The following is a 15,055-nucleotide window of genomic DNA, read 5'->3' on the forward strand; positions in this document are numbered from 1 at the left end:
CAGGCTGTTACAAAGAATCGTCATGAAATTAATTTGACCTCACCGCGCTTGACTATTGTGTTTACTGAAGCTAGCTGTTTGTGACTTACAACCCAGACGGCAAGCTTGGACGATTCCTGTTGAACGATGTGAAGGAATGTTGTTTCGCCTGTTACTACGAAGCTTGTACACAGACAGATACAACATCAGAGCTGAGTTTCCGCTTTGGTAAACTCCATCAAAAAAGTGCAACTTGAATGTACTGCTGTGCAAGTCTACAACACGGCGAATTGTCTTCGAATGAATTTACAGCTGAATGTACCAGACAGTTTGTTCCGTTTATAGTTTGTACTCTTTATATTTTCTTTCCAAAGCCGCACACAAAACGGAACTTCCGTCTCTGGGAGTATTGACCATTTAAATAACAAAAAACCGGCTTGAAATTTGGTGCAAGTCGGGCTAAATGCGTCGGCGTTTTACAGTGTATGGATTTCGCTCGGCAACGATGCACAAATCCCGCAAGTTTGTATTTATTTTATGGCTTATCACCGTGACTCTAACAGTTCCTTTGGTCAAAGCAAGGCCTAGAAATGTCAGGCAAGCAGGTAAGTGATGTTTTAATGTTATTTCCCTTGTTATATTTTCAATAACAAGCTTTTCAAATTGAAGGCAATATGCACAATGTGACGCTAGTACAACATCCGCTCGACTCCACTAAATGATTCGGTGTTTCCCACCCCCGCCAAATTGCTAGAAATTACGATATTTTTAAGGATTAAACCCAGAGAAAGCTTTTATTAATTCATAAAGACAAGGTGAAAAAAGTAGCGATTTGAGTAAAGGCAGTTTTGACCTGGGTCAGTGACGCACATGTGAGCTGAAATGATTCTCAACATCTCCATCATCGTTCAGTCACTGAATACTGAAGTTTGTAATTCTTGTCTGCCCCGGATTTTACCGATTTATTTAATCCCATTAATTCGCCACAAAAATAATATATCTACCCAGTATTTGGCTAAATTATCACTCGCGAACAATAGCACAGATATATAAAACGTAGCCTTAAATTAAGTTCATTCTAAATAGCTAAGATATGTCGAGACCATCATGGGTGATATTTTCCGTATAATATCAACAATAATTTTGCCTGTTTCTAAATGCGTCGCTACTAAAAGTTTTTTCGCCTTATTTTTGCACACTTTCTGGAAGATGCAGGGATTTATTTTAGAATGTCTAGCTTAACTTAGTTTGACAGGTCTAGAAAACAGTGAATTCGTAAGCAGATAGAGAAAATAAGCCTTCCATAGGCCGTTGTGTTACAGATGTTTTGAAAATATTTAGCTCGCTTTCTTTTGCCGAAGGAAAACAAAAGTTTGAACATTTTTCTAATATATTAGGTAGTCAACGTGCCAAATCATTTCTTTCTTCCGATAAGCCGCTTAATTTGTTTGAATTGTGTCGAATTATAATGTGCGCCGTGGTTGGTTTTATGGGTTTTTTTGAAGTTTTCAAAAGCGTCAATTTTGTAAAAAAAAAAAGTGATAATATCAATGAAATTTCTTCTTTTTTAAAATTCTTAAATAGACACTGAAAAGGATTCAATAAAAGAGAGAAAAAAAGATAAAAGATTATTTGCCGTGAATAAATAAAATCTAGCGGAAGATGTGGAGCTGTCGAGCACATAAAATGAATTCGTTTATTATTTGCTTCCGCAACATGTAAACTGACATGAATGCATCTTTTGAAGTTTGCAGCTGCAAACTCCGAGTCAAGCACAGTTCAAACTCTCCTAACTGTTTCCACATATTCTTTGTAATCCTCCTTAGAAGAATTTAACTTTTAATCAACCTTTATTCTCTCACCTGCCTATTTGAATTTGATACAAGGTAATTAAAATACTCTGCGAGACACTGACAGGTAGCTTGCCTTCCTCGCAGAACAAAATTAAGCCGTAAAGTTCCCTTCGGAGTTATTTATTACTTACTAATGAAAGGAATGAAACCACCACATGCCGGGATATTTTCTTTGTTGCCGTAATTTTTGAAAGCAGTTGTGGATAAAAACGATGTTTTGTCGGCAAATTTAAATGCGATGACCGTAAAATAGGCTATTTTCGTGTTTTGCCTCGCGGCAGAAGGTGATATTGACTCGTTCGTACACAATCCCCCTTACTAGCTTCCCACGCAAACAAACTGCGCAATCGCTCTTTAGTCTTGTCACGCAATGAGCGAAGAGCCTCTACTTCCAATCCACCCACTCCAGCTCGTTCGTCAGTCATTCTGTCAGTCAGTCAGTCTGTCTGTCTGTCTGTCTGTCTGTCTGTCTGTCTGTCAGTCAGTCAGGCAGGCAGGCAGGCAGGCAGGCAGTCAGTCAGTCATTCAGTCATTGACTAGTAGTCAGTCAGTCAGTCAGTCAATCAGTCCTGAAGTCAGGCAGGCAGGCAGGCAAGCAGTCATTCAGTAGTCAGTCAGTCAGTCAGTCAGTCAGTCAGTCAGTCAGTCAGTCAGTCAGTCTGTCAGTCAGTCAGTCAGTCAGTCAGTCAGTCAGCCAGTCAGCCAGTCAGCCAGTCAGCCAGTCAGCCAATCAGTCAGTCAGTCAGTCTGTCAGTCAGTCAGTCAGTCAGTCTGTCAGTTGTCCATCAGTCAGTCAATTAATTAGTCTGTCAGATAGTCAGCCAGTCAGTCAATCAGTCAGGCATTCACTCCGTTGATTTGTTCTTTCGTTCCTTTGCTCACTGGTAGATCCACTTTTTGATAGATTTCTTGGTTTATCAGTAATTAATTCAAGTTTTTTTGTATGTATGTTTATTTCTTGCGTCAACATTTAATCTTTCAGGATCTGTGCCAACTGCTTGCACAAGCAGAGAACGACTGGTTGACCATGAAGGTACCTTTACAAGTCCTAATTTCCCGGGACCATATCCCGCCAACTCTTCCTGCGTCTGGATAATAACGCCCCCACAAAACACGAACCTGTCTCTGGAATTTACGTCATTCGACATCCAGTCAAACGCAAAGCAGTGTGGGGGCAACAAATGTCACTGTGACTTTGTCCAAGTTAAAGAACTCGACCCGCCACCAAATAGCGCAGGATTTAGCGCGAAATTTTGTAACGATAACCGTCCTCGAAGGGTAATCAATAATTTAATGTCCAGGGTTAGAATTCGTTTTGTTTCTGATTTAGCTGAGGAACAGACCGGCTTTAAATTAACTTACAAAACGTTTCAATCGTCACCAACTACTGCGCCAGGGGGCGGAGCTGGAGTATCTGTCAATCAAACAGTTGCCACGACGATAGCGGGAGTGGCGAGTAACATTACAGACGCTCCTACTCAACCAGGATCGCCGCAGAATTTAAACAGTTCGGGATATAGCATCCCTTTATCCACTTTTACAAGTCAGGTGCAGGTGAACACAACAACACCTGAACCAAACGGAAGTGTAATTTTACCGCCGGGAAAAGTTTCTTCGCCTGTCGCACCGACTCCGTTTCCCAGAACATTCCCAGTCACCTCGACTGGAGGGGAAAGTGTTTGGACAACTGCTACACATGTTGTGATTGCTGTGGAACAGAAAGAAGTGGAAGAGAAAGTTCCTGATATCATAATCCTTGGACCGTCTGTTCCTGTTGTCCTTATATTTGTCATTGTTGTTGCTGCAATAGCTTGGTGGAATTACAAGTTTAACTCGGAAGAACTGAACAGGTTAGTTGTGTTTGTACCGTACCATGCTGCAACTTTTCAAACTGTAGGCATTTCTGAGTTCTCTTTCGCCTCTGTTTCAAAACGAGGCCTTCTACAAGCCCTTCATATATGAAAACGTGAATGAAACGTATTTGCACCAGCCTGCTAGCTTTGAAACTAACGCAAAACAAACTCGAAAAATTCTGTTTCAAACAAGGTACATTTAAATAATGAATTGGGAAATTCGATCCAAAGAAAGGAAAAAACTTTGTTCAAAGAAATGTAATAACTGGCCAATATCACTGGCAACATTTGTTCTGTAATTTTTCCACAGATACGAGTCTTATGCAAAGAACAGTGCAGCCAAAAAGCGTCAGATTAAGACGATGAAGAACATCAGGTACTAACTGATCTATGCTTTCTATATTATATTCAGCCTGAGATTGCTTGGTCTTCCTTGAACTATAAGAGCAACCAACTGTACTTTTCGAGACGCATTTTGCGGGAAACACGACGAAAAGTTCAGTTTGACAGATAATCGGTCTGCTTATACCTGGCGTATGTTTCCCAGACAAAGTCGTGTGCTGTCAAGTTCTTCCCAGATGGGTGCTCCGTGTCCTGCATAAAGGTCGGGCACACTAGGCGACAAGTCGCAGCGACAGGCCTCTGCAACAAATCGTGCCGTGTGTTCTGCTTTAGCCTGCGTAGCTGGCGGTATTGTTGGCTTCTCCTCCCCCAAGCCACTCGCGGCTGCGCCGCTCGTTGTCGCGGCTTCGCCGCTTGCTGTTGGGCACTTAAAAACACAACAATACCGCCAGCTACGCAGGCTATTCTGCTTCAAAACAAGTCGCTGCGACAAGCGCTTGTTCGGTGTATACGCAGCGAATTTGGAAGAGTGGGAATGTGAACGGGAATGTGTGTCGCTACGATCAGTCGCACGAATTCAATCTGGTGTGAATTCGTGCGACACGAGGCAATATGTTGCAGCAACTTGTCCCCGCGACATGTTGCGCATGCAGCAAGGCTTGTCGTGAGTGTGTCAGTTCGACCACTTACAACTCGTGCCAGACCACTTAAATTAAAATTGCGCGCGGTTGGGGACTACAATAGGCTGTTAACATCGGAAAATGTGACTGAAAGAGGATTACCTCCTTCAAAGAATTTTGACGTTATAAAATAACGACGAATTTGTAAAGTGGTTGTTTAGATTTATGCTTCGAAGCTACCTGGGTGCGAAGGTTTGATTCAGTAGAAATATAGAACATTTGGCGGTAGAAACCAGCCCAAGTATATAGTAAAGTAAATTAAGTCTGCATACGAGCCAAGTTCGCCGTCAGGCCGGGCTTATCCCGGTTTCCGTAGCATGAAGCGACTAGAAGTATTTCTACTCCCCCCCCCCCCCGATGGGATGCTAGTCCATCGCAGGGTAACCCCCAGTAGTAAATTCGCCGGTACCCATTTATACACCTGCGTGAAAAAAGGGACTCTGAAAGTAAAGTGTCTTGCCCAAGAACACAACACAAAGACTCCGGCCAGGGCTTGAACTTGGACCGCTCGATCCGGAGCAAGTCCACCAATAGGCCACCGCGCCTCCTGCACGTATAAAGTAACGTGTTTTTTTTCTCTTCTTTCAGTAAAGGGAATCTGTACAATGAAATGACAAAGAACTGGAGAGGACAGTCATTTAATGCTGGTCCAGGGTAAGTCACAAACTTTTTTTCGCCCAGTTCTCTCTATGAGTCTCCAGTCTTAGATTCTTTGTATTTCTTTGTATGCACCCCAGCAAAGGCTGTCTGTCAGATGTTGATAGTTTTTTCTATTAACAGGAGATCCAGTCCCATGGTCGGAAGATATAGGAAAATTTCATTCGCAGGGAAACTGCTGGAGCTAGCTGAAGGGTAAAGAGAAAAAATATTATTATTGAATTTTTCTTTTAATTTAGAAGTACGTACAGTACCATATAGTGCGACCGAAGTATACTGAAGCAAGAAATTTTGCTCAATTTTGGGTAAACAACGCGCATTCTTATTGACTCTCTAGGCGATCGGCGTGCGGTTACTGTAAAAACACCGTTATAGGTTTACGATACGCGTCATTGTATACAAGAAACAGAAAATGGCCACACTATGTTTACATAACCAAATACAAACAATCGGGCGAGTTAAGGAAACGTGGGATTCTTCGTGTAAACCCTCGACAAGCTTTCAAGGTTCTGCCAAACGTACGGCTGTGCATGTGTTTAGATCACTCGCCCAATCATCCAAGGGAAAGATCTAGGGGGAGGGTGCAGGGTGCGCACCCACCCCCTCGCTGAGATGACCTGCGGTTTTCTATTATAATACCGGTATTCTGCAAAAAAAAAAAGTCAGTAACGCCATTCCTTAGTGGTGCACCCCCTCCTAAAAAAAATCCTGGATCCGCCCCTGTCATCCTATTAATTTGTCCCGGGTGAGGCATAACACCTCATCTTTCCCGATCTTTCGCCACCTTCACCACCCCATCCCATCTTTTACAAGTCAATTTCCACGTGCCAGTTGTTGTTCTTAACGATGTTGGTTTAAGCCTCTTTGGTGTTCCTAAAATTGTCACCTTATGCAAATAATGACTTGATTTTTCACACGGAAGAAAATCATTCCCAACATGTTGTCTTTCATATATACCTAAAACGTAACTGTCTTCACCTTTTGTTTCAGAGTACGAACTCCCAGGCCATCTCGTCCGCCTTCAGAGGAGACTGTGCCTTTGAACAAGCCGTCATCTGGATCAGGTCCTTTCCTGTCACCAGGCGGGCCATCTACCGGTGGAGGCTCTAGGCCCAGCTCTCGACCCAGCTCTCGGCCGGCCTCGCTGTTGTTGAGAGATGCCTTGATTACAATGTTTGGTGGAACAGATGAGGGGTAAGAAATCAAAACACTGCACCTTACCCTGCCCTCTCCCAAACTAGTTCCAAAACTGGCTAGACTTTAGTGGGTAGTAGTACGCAACAAGGGTTCATGTATTTCTTAAAGGGACTGTGTCACAGATTTTAGCCAAGTTTAGGCATGGGAAATGACCATCTAATTCGGTGAAATATAAAAATAACCGCTTAAAATATTGAAAGAATATTTCAATAACACAGCAAATACAAAAGAAGGTACGGATAGCTAAAAGTGACGAAGATTGAAACGGATTGCAATTTAATATGGGTTTTTGAAATGTTGTCGGGGTGAACAGTTTTCAAAGTTAGTCTTGTTTGCTTGTAACTTTAAATTATAACGCCCGGGAGACACATTTGGTTGCAATGAAGCTATGGTTTTATCACTTAGATCTATAGAAGTAATTCCTTTGCAAATTTTAAGTTTAAGTTTAAGTATTTCGCAACTTAAGGTCGCGGGGGACACCTTAGGCTAATCATTATGCATTTATTTAAAGCGTATGCACTAAGTACAACGACTGACATCGACAACTTTACGAGATATTTATGACTGGACAAAAATATGGGCGCGTGCGCGTGATTTGTAAAAAATCCCTGTTTCTTTGATATTTTAACCAATTTAAAACAACACTTAGCGATATACGTTCATATAGATTGTAGGAAGTCTTTAAGCTTATTTTCATTTAAATTTGAATATTTCTGCAACTCAGAGTAATCAAAAAATATTCGGCATAAACAATCGTGTCCTTTTTAAAAACGCATTGTTCTCACCATAAAAGCGTGGAATATAATTACCATAATTACATCTCTCCTTGGCAAAATGATCGGATTTAGTTCGGGACACCTTCGGAAATCTCAAAGTTTGGACTTTTCCGACAATTTTGTGGCAGAGAATACAGCGCGGATACAGAACTTCATGACTTGCCACTGCAGATAGGTAAACTATGAATACTGTAGTGTGTCATAACAGAAGCGGAATTTTAAAAGAGCGCTTTTAGAAAGAGGTAGAAGACATTAAATTCAAATTTGCGCACTTAAACCGCTATAACTTGCTGGCAAACTTTATATTAAAAAATCCGCTTCTGTTATGACACTCTAGAAGTATTGACCGATCAGCTTTTGACAAGATCACAGTGTGCTGTCTCCTTCTCGTTCCGCAAACTCTGCCACAAAATCATGTTTTTCCCAATTTGGCACTAACGAGGCTATAACATCGCCGTTAAATGCAATCTACAAAATAAAAGATGAAATTCACAATCTTTCATCATTTCTTGATGTCTCTGTAAAATTGGAGCTTAATCGCACCCATAACAGCTGAGAAATAAGCGTTTTAAAATATGCAGGTCAAGCAAAATTTCGCTTCATGAATTTATTCATGCCGTAGGTATCCCCCGCGACCTTAACTCAGCCGTGACAAAGTGCCTTTACTATTTACTGCTATGTGGCTTTTTGTTCGTATTTCTAGCGAGGCCCAAACCCAGGAGTCTGGATCTCCGTCTAAGAGAGCTTCCAAGCGAGTCTCATTCGTTGACGAGGAAGCTGGTCAGCCACTTATACAAAACGAGTCCAGTCCACCCGAGAGGTAAGTGATTAACCTTGTCCCCAGTGTCTTCTTAGTGAGTTAAGCACCGCAAAGACCCTGGGCAAGGCTTAGGTTTTTTATGTTCTTTTTTATCAGTGTTGAAATCGTGTCGCCCTTTTATTCAGCTTGTACTCTCTCTCTTCCCCCGGTCATCGGTCCCTGGAAACTCGAACAACGGTACTGTCATGGGATAGCCAATCAGGGCGAAGATATAATCTCCTCAGCCAAACCTCCTCATGCAAACCAAAACCAATCATTCCCTTGCTTGTAACTCGAATCCCTGGCTAAGCGAGGGATTTCATATTTTGCCGCCATGGTAATCTTTCAGCAGTGATCTAGGTCTGTGATATGGCAATACATTATCTCATCCATAAACTAATTTTTCCAAACTGCTGGTTTGTTTTTACAATCACTAGTGCTTCACCGCGATTCTTGGTCGTCGTGGATCTTTGCGCAACTGAGCTTAACGCACTGTGACTTCCCTTAATCTTTTAGAATCCAAGAAAAGAACGACGAACCAGTGGAAGATGAAAAGCCAAATGAGGAGCCTGACGCTCCCGTGAAACCTTCAAGGTAAGCAGCCCGTATACTGTCGGTTTTCGCGCCAATCCCGCCGGGGAATTCCTTTGCCATGCAATAAACTTTCTTATTTAAAATGCTATCATTTCAAAAAATAAATGTACTTACTCATGAACGTATTTTTCTGCAGGCCGTTGCAGATCCCAGCGATTCTAGTCAGGCAGCCAAGTGAGGACTGTGAGTCACCGTGGGGAAGGTAACAAAAACTCTAAAACCAAAGTTATTACTTCGGCCAATCACAAAGGACACAGACAATCCAGTGAACCAATCAAAACTTGAAGCAAATACATGTAGCTGGCACGAAGCGCGGGAAAACGTGCGCGAGCGAGTCATGATTGGTTTTGGTTTTACTTCTGATTGGCTAAGAAAGTGGCGCGAGATTTTTAAGCCAATCACTGAGCGTAGTAATGCAAAACCAAAGCAAACGCATTTTACTTTCGACACTCAAGTGAAAACCGCTCTATAACAATTAATATTGACAATCAAATTCTTCCTTCTGGTAGGGCCGTAACTAGCAAGAGGCAAGACGAGGCACTTGCCTCATCTAGATTTTAACCCCAAATTAAAACGTTTTGTTGGGAAAATATTTAGAAAACAATTTTTAATGGTAGATTAGTGTTTTTATTGCCACAACATTAGCCTGTGCGTCACGTAATGTTCTTTGATGAGATTGGTAAGGTCAGAGTGAAGACTAAGGATTGATGGACGATACTGATCTCGACGTTTCAAAAGTTGGAATGAATATCATAGCTCAACTCTTTTAATTTGAAGGCCGGAGAAACTTTTACTTTAAAACTATCATTCAGTTTCCACGCATCTAATCTGTGGAGCGGCAAATGTAGAAAAGTCATGAGATATTTATCTCATTACGTCTTCTATGCCGATTTTCAGTTTCTGTTATTTACGTCGAAAAGATCTCATTGGTTATTCCACAACTATAATTATCCCAAAGCTAAGGACGATCCTCATGCCATTACTCTGCTACAGTCGGGACTGTGTAATTCAATATCTGACCCTCGAATTTCCCCATTTCTTTCCTTGTTTACGCTCTATATAGCCCCCACGATGACGAGATATTTGTAGAGGAATCACCGGATTTGCAGGCGGCGTTACCAGAGCACGATGCAGACGACGAAGATGAAGACGACGACGACTATGGGTGAGTCAGGGTCATTGCCCAGTATTGCATTGCGCATCCCTACTACACATAATTTCACGCGTGATTAGTGCGCGCACATTAAAAAATGGTTACTTTTTCTTTACGGCTGGACCTCGCCAGAGAGGTAAATTGTCAGTTTCTCAAAAACGAGTACGGTGACCTACCATTTTTTCTGTTGATTTGAATTGAATTGTAACTTTCTTTGTGTGGAATAAATACGGGCCAATTGGGTATAAACAAGGTGCTGTTGCTCCTAAACGAGCATGGGTACCCCTCATTTTTATTTCAAAATTAAAGTTCCTATAACATAAACAATCAATAGGCAAAGTTTCACAAAAATCCCAGTGCACGTTCTATTTCAGTGGAATAATCTTAAGTCCGATGATTACGTGTTGACAGAAATTAAAGTGGGTGAGAATGTTGTATCACTATTCTTGATCACCTTTGTCCTTGGACCAAGGTTTTGGCAGTCCAACTTAATGTCAAACGTTTTACTTGTCACCTTCTGAACAAAGCTTATTCATGGACGAGGGCTGTCAAGCCACTATAGCACCTCTCCCCTGAGGGAACATTGGACATGCGGGGGGTGGGATATGAGGAAATCTCAGATATGCTAAACTCAAAGTCGTTTTCTACCCTCCTCGCAGTGCGTTCGTCTTCAAATCTTATCAACAGCCGCGCCTGACACCATCTAATAGCTCTGTTCAGTTTGATACAGTAGCACCCCGGTAACTCGAATTTTAAAGCGAAACGAAAAACAGTTCGAGTTAGCGGGGGTTCGAGTTATCGGGGTCGATTGAATATTCAAGTTTTAGTTTACTGATTTTTCAGCACTTCAGTATACAGTACAGTGCAAATTAAACTTATCCCGTCAGAAACTCTAACATAATCATAAATTCTTATGATAAGAGTGGGAGATGACAATCAAATACGTGATCTGTTCGTTGCTCTAACTAAAATCAAATTGCTGTAGTGTTCGTTTTAGTGTTAAAATCCGATTACTTGACAAGAAGAGCTAATGGGATATTTCAATGGGCATCCGTGGCGAGTTGCCAGAACCGGAATTGAGTTATCGGGGTAAATTTGACCCAAATGAAAAAATGACTGAAAAGTGGGGTCAAATCCAAGGGAAATGAAAGTTAGTTCGAGTTAGCGGGGGTGTTCGAGTCTAATATCCGAATTCGTGTTACCGGGATTCTACTGTAATTTTTAAGTCGTTTCATGTTTCTTCACTTCATATCTGTTTGTTTTATGTGATTTTGTTTTACAGTGCAAGGTACCCGGATTCTTCATTAGAAGATATACCCGATAGAAGCCTGTAAGTTTGCATGTTCAACTGTTCATCGTCTTGTGAGTGCTAGCTCCTCGTTCGTTTTGTTTTCGTGTAATGTACTATCTGTCCATCTTGTACTCAATGACTTACGTTAAGCGTACGTGGTTTTATTTTTGTTCACAGAATATTCCCCGATCTCGAGGATTTCCTTCTCAACCTAGATAAAGATTCTCCCCTTGATGAACCACCGTACAGTTGGTAGGTATCCTTGTGCACTTTGATCAATCACGGTATATTTGGCAGGTATTCCCTGTGCACTGACTCGTGCTTGTAGGCACACTGTTGCACGTAATATCACCCATATCACTCAACATCGCGCCATTCATTATTATTATATAAAAACGTTATATTTAGAGTCAACTTTGCATGTAGCACTGTTAAAATATGCCGCCAATGAGCAGGAGCTAAGCGTAAAAATCTCATCAACCACTGCCTCGTCCCAGGCGTCCTCCTACTTCAGCTACTTGGTCGTGCACGGTTCACTTGGCGTTACGGTGGGACTGACGTGCACGGTTCGCCATCAATCCCCGCGCTACCTGACTTCCCGCCACTTAAATTTCTTGTGACGTTTCACAGCTACATGCATGAAAAGACAGAGACAAAAAAAATCTCACCTATACTCTAGCCCTTTGAGATTTTTATCTGAGAAAAAAAAAGTTATAAGCTTCCATAGGCTCCCATAGGCTATATAATAAAGGCCGGATTGAAAGTTAGTTGGTGCATATTTAGTATTTATTTAATATATTTTTTAGCTCTCCAGTATTATGGACTTTTATTAAACACATACGTAATTGACATCAGCTGATCTTTAGAGTTTGTAGTTAAATCAGCGGCCATAAATTGAAAAAGAGAAACACTGTATACAAAGTAGTACTATGTTTCAACTAAGTAGCCAATCAAATCTGTGACCTAAATCAAATTTGTGACAAACGCTTTCATTTTTTTCTAATTTCTTCCAGTGCGAGTCACATTCGAGATATCTTAAGGAAAAGTTACGGTGATGAAGGTCCAAGCAGTTTGGGTGCAGAAGCTGTGATGACTGTTCCAGAAGGTACGTGAATCAATGGTACTGAATTACCACTAAGGTTTTAGAGCGGTTTTCACTTGAGTGTCGAAAGTAAATTGCGTTTGCTTTGGTTTTGCATTACTACGCTTAGTGATTGGCTTGAAAATCTCGCGCCACTTTCTCAGCCAATCAGAACTAAAACCAAAACCAATCGTGACTCGCTCGCGCACGTTTCCACGCGCTTCGTTCCGGCTACATGTATTGGCTTCGAGTTTTGATTGGTTCACTGGTCTGTGTCCTTTGTGATTGGCCGGAGTAATTACTTTGGTTTTGGTTTTACACTTTACAATAAAATTTTGCGACACCCAATTGACACACTCAATTGAAAACTGCTCTATATGTGCGCTCCATTCCAGTTGCATGGAATGTAATTCAAAGAGTACAAAACTCGCTGGAACCGCTTTAAGAACGGTGCCTCCTTTTGTCAGTGCGTATACGATCTGCGCATCACATGTAGATCCTACTTGTTTTACCGCGATTTCGTACAAAAAAATGTACCATTACTCTTTCACTTACGTTCTTTTAGCTGTAAGCTTTCAACAGTAGTGGCCTAATGGTTTTGCGCGCTGCACTCATTGTAATGTTCGTACAAATAAATGCGTCGTCCATATCGAGCCCGTGAAAGTTGGAAAATTTTATGCGCATTTATTTGTACTGTTTCTATGAAACTGTATTTCTTTTTCTTCTTGCTTCTGTAGAATTCCTTGGAATGATACGTAACTCTCCCCAGTCTCACGGCGGTGCTGCAAAGGAAACAGATCAAGTTGACGATGTGGATTAGATGTCAATTTCAAGACCACAAGAACTTTCATGTGAACAATTTTCCAGCGCAGAGAAAGATATTGAAATGTGGCGTTTTCAAGAGAGGATTTGAGATGGAGCTCTATATTCTCCAGTTGTAACCTATCGAAAGACCCCCGTCTAATACTGACACGGTGACCGCTTTTGCCGAACCAGCGAACTTGATATTTTATGGAGCCTTAAAGGCCTGATCCAATCTTTTATCGTTTAATATGTTTTAAATTAACCTATGATATTCTTTTGCTTGCTTGTTCGTTGTTTGTTTGTTTGCCCGTTTGTTTGTTTGTTTGTTTGTTTGTTCGTTCGTTTGTTTGCTTGTTCCTCCGTTATTGAACGATTCAATGTATAGAACCCAGATAATTTAATATGGAGATATACGCAGTTCGGTCTGTGAACCCGTCATTTATGTATCCAAGAAAATACACTGTGAGATAGAGTTTTTTCATATACCTTGAGCACAATCTCGTACACCCCGAGTAAGGATGGAAAGGAGAAAGGACGCTTTTAAGGGGTCATGAATGGATGAATGGTCCCTCAACATTTTGCAGTGCTCGGAAAATAAGGCTTCTGCTCGGAATACTCGCAAAATTTTAGTTGGTGATCGTTTGCTCGTGCTCGCGAACTTTTATAAGTGCTTGCATGCTCGATTTTGAGTGAAAATAGCTTTTTGAAAAGTGCTCGTTGCTCGAAAGGCTTACTTTTGTGAATGCAGCTGCACGCAAAGAAAACTGAAAAGGCCGTGCCCGCATGCTTGCAAAGACCATTCGATACCCCAACTCGCAGGGTACCACGAAGCTGGTTTATTTGCTGGTCAGTATGTAATATATCAGTCTCTATGTGCTTTAAGGCCGTGTTCACACTTAGCGCCCGAGCACTGGTACCTGAGCACTGGCAAAAAGTAGAGTCGAGATTCACACACAGTAAACCAAAGTACCTAAGTACCATTAAGTGCCCGAGTTATGGCGTGGGTATTTGAAAAAAATAGTATGTTCACATTAGTGCCCAGCGAGAATCGTACTAAGGCACCGTGCCCCGCCACCAAGTGTGAACACAGCCTAAGTTTCTTCCTTTTTGTTCCCGTGGGAATGAATGCATCCCCAGAATTTATTTGAGAGACCTAGGGTCAACATAGGGGCTAAACCGGATGAATGGAATAAAAAAATATTTTTGTGATTTGCTGAGTGATTGTTTGTATTAGGTGGAAGGGGCTTGAAAAGACTCAACTATACATTTATTTTATGGTATAAAGCCGGGTTTACGTGAGCAATTTTTATGTGACAGATTTTGTGTGACAACTTTTATTTGCTTGACGCTCGTCATTAGATGAGAAAACTTGTCATTTTTTATGTGACAAATATATTTGTTTACAAGCTGGCGTTTTTACTTTTCATGTGAGAGAAGCATCAGCATATGTGGTACCCAATCTCCCGATCTCTCACTGGGCATTGTGCGCGCGTATCTTTGTGCGTATCTCTGCTGTTCAAGGTCGTTAATGGAGCACTGAACTTTGAACTGCCTACAAATAATTGTTGTGCCATCTACACAATCAAATATATTTGTCACTTAAAAATGGCGCGAGTAAACCCAGCTCAACGCCTGCTAAAAAAGGGTATGTTTGAACTGGACTGCGTTCAGACATTGAACAAAGGAGCCACACGACTAAAAAATCTGCTTGTTTTTGGTGTTAAAACACTTCTAAATACGGTGGCCCATGCCACCTACATTTTATTTCAATTTTTATCGCCCGATGCATGAAAAATTATCGCACGATTAATGAAAAGTTATCGCGCGATAATTTAGAATTTATCGCGTGAAAAAATGGTCAGCTTGAACAGGTCTGCACGTTATGTAGTACCTACACCCTGCCAAAACGTACTGCCCGGGGGGCTTAGTGCACAGGTGCTCTGTTTGTTTTACCTTATCTTGTAATCATAATCTTATTTTGTTTTCCCGTTAGTTT

General features: G+C 41.4%; 1 protein-coding gene across 1 annotated transcript; it reads left to right on the forward strand.

The window, feature by feature from the left end:
* The first annotated feature begins 19 nt into the window (after positions 1-19).
* On the forward strand, positions 20-13,372 carry LOC144640607 (uncharacterized). The gene is made up of 14 exons (XM_078499703.1): positions 20-584; positions 2,815-3,682; positions 3,996-4,061; positions 5,296-5,361; positions 5,488-5,559; positions 6,355-6,558; positions 8,041-8,157; positions 8,653-8,730; positions 8,867-8,932; positions 9,794-9,895; positions 11,166-11,213; positions 11,352-11,426; positions 12,188-12,279; positions 12,993-13,372. The coding sequence occupies exons 1-14, from the start codon at positions 443-445 to the stop codon at positions 13,073-13,075; spliced, it is 2,079 nt and encodes a 692-aa protein (XP_078355829.1). The 5' UTR covers positions 20-442; the 3' UTR covers positions 13,076-13,372.
* The last annotated feature ends 1,683 nt before the right edge of the window (positions 13,373-15,055 follow it).

Source organism: Oculina patagonica, unplaced genomic scaffold (assembly GCF_052425735.1).
Source record: "Oculina patagonica isolate OP01 unplaced genomic scaffold, crgOcupat unplaced38, whole genome shotgun sequence".
Classification (NCBI taxonomy): Eukaryota; Metazoa; Cnidaria; class Anthozoa; order Scleractinia; family Oculinidae; genus Oculina; species Oculina patagonica.

What these genes read in the sequence shown, in the direction of transcription:
- LOC144640607 (XM_078499703.1), top strand. Translation starts at nt 443, where the DNA reads ATGCGTCGGCGTTTTACAGTGTATGGATTTCGCTCGGCAACGATGCAC. An exon ending in GAGTCCAGTCCACCCGAGAG is followed by an intron (nt 8,158 to 8,652) that starts GTAAGTGATTAA and finishes TTAATCTTTTAG; the next exon opens with AATCCAAGAAAAGAACGACG. An exon ending in GATATACCCGATAGAAGCCT is followed by an intron (nt 11,214 to 11,351) that starts GTAAGTTTGCAT and finishes TTTTGTTCACAG; the next exon opens with AATATTCCCCGATCTCGAGG.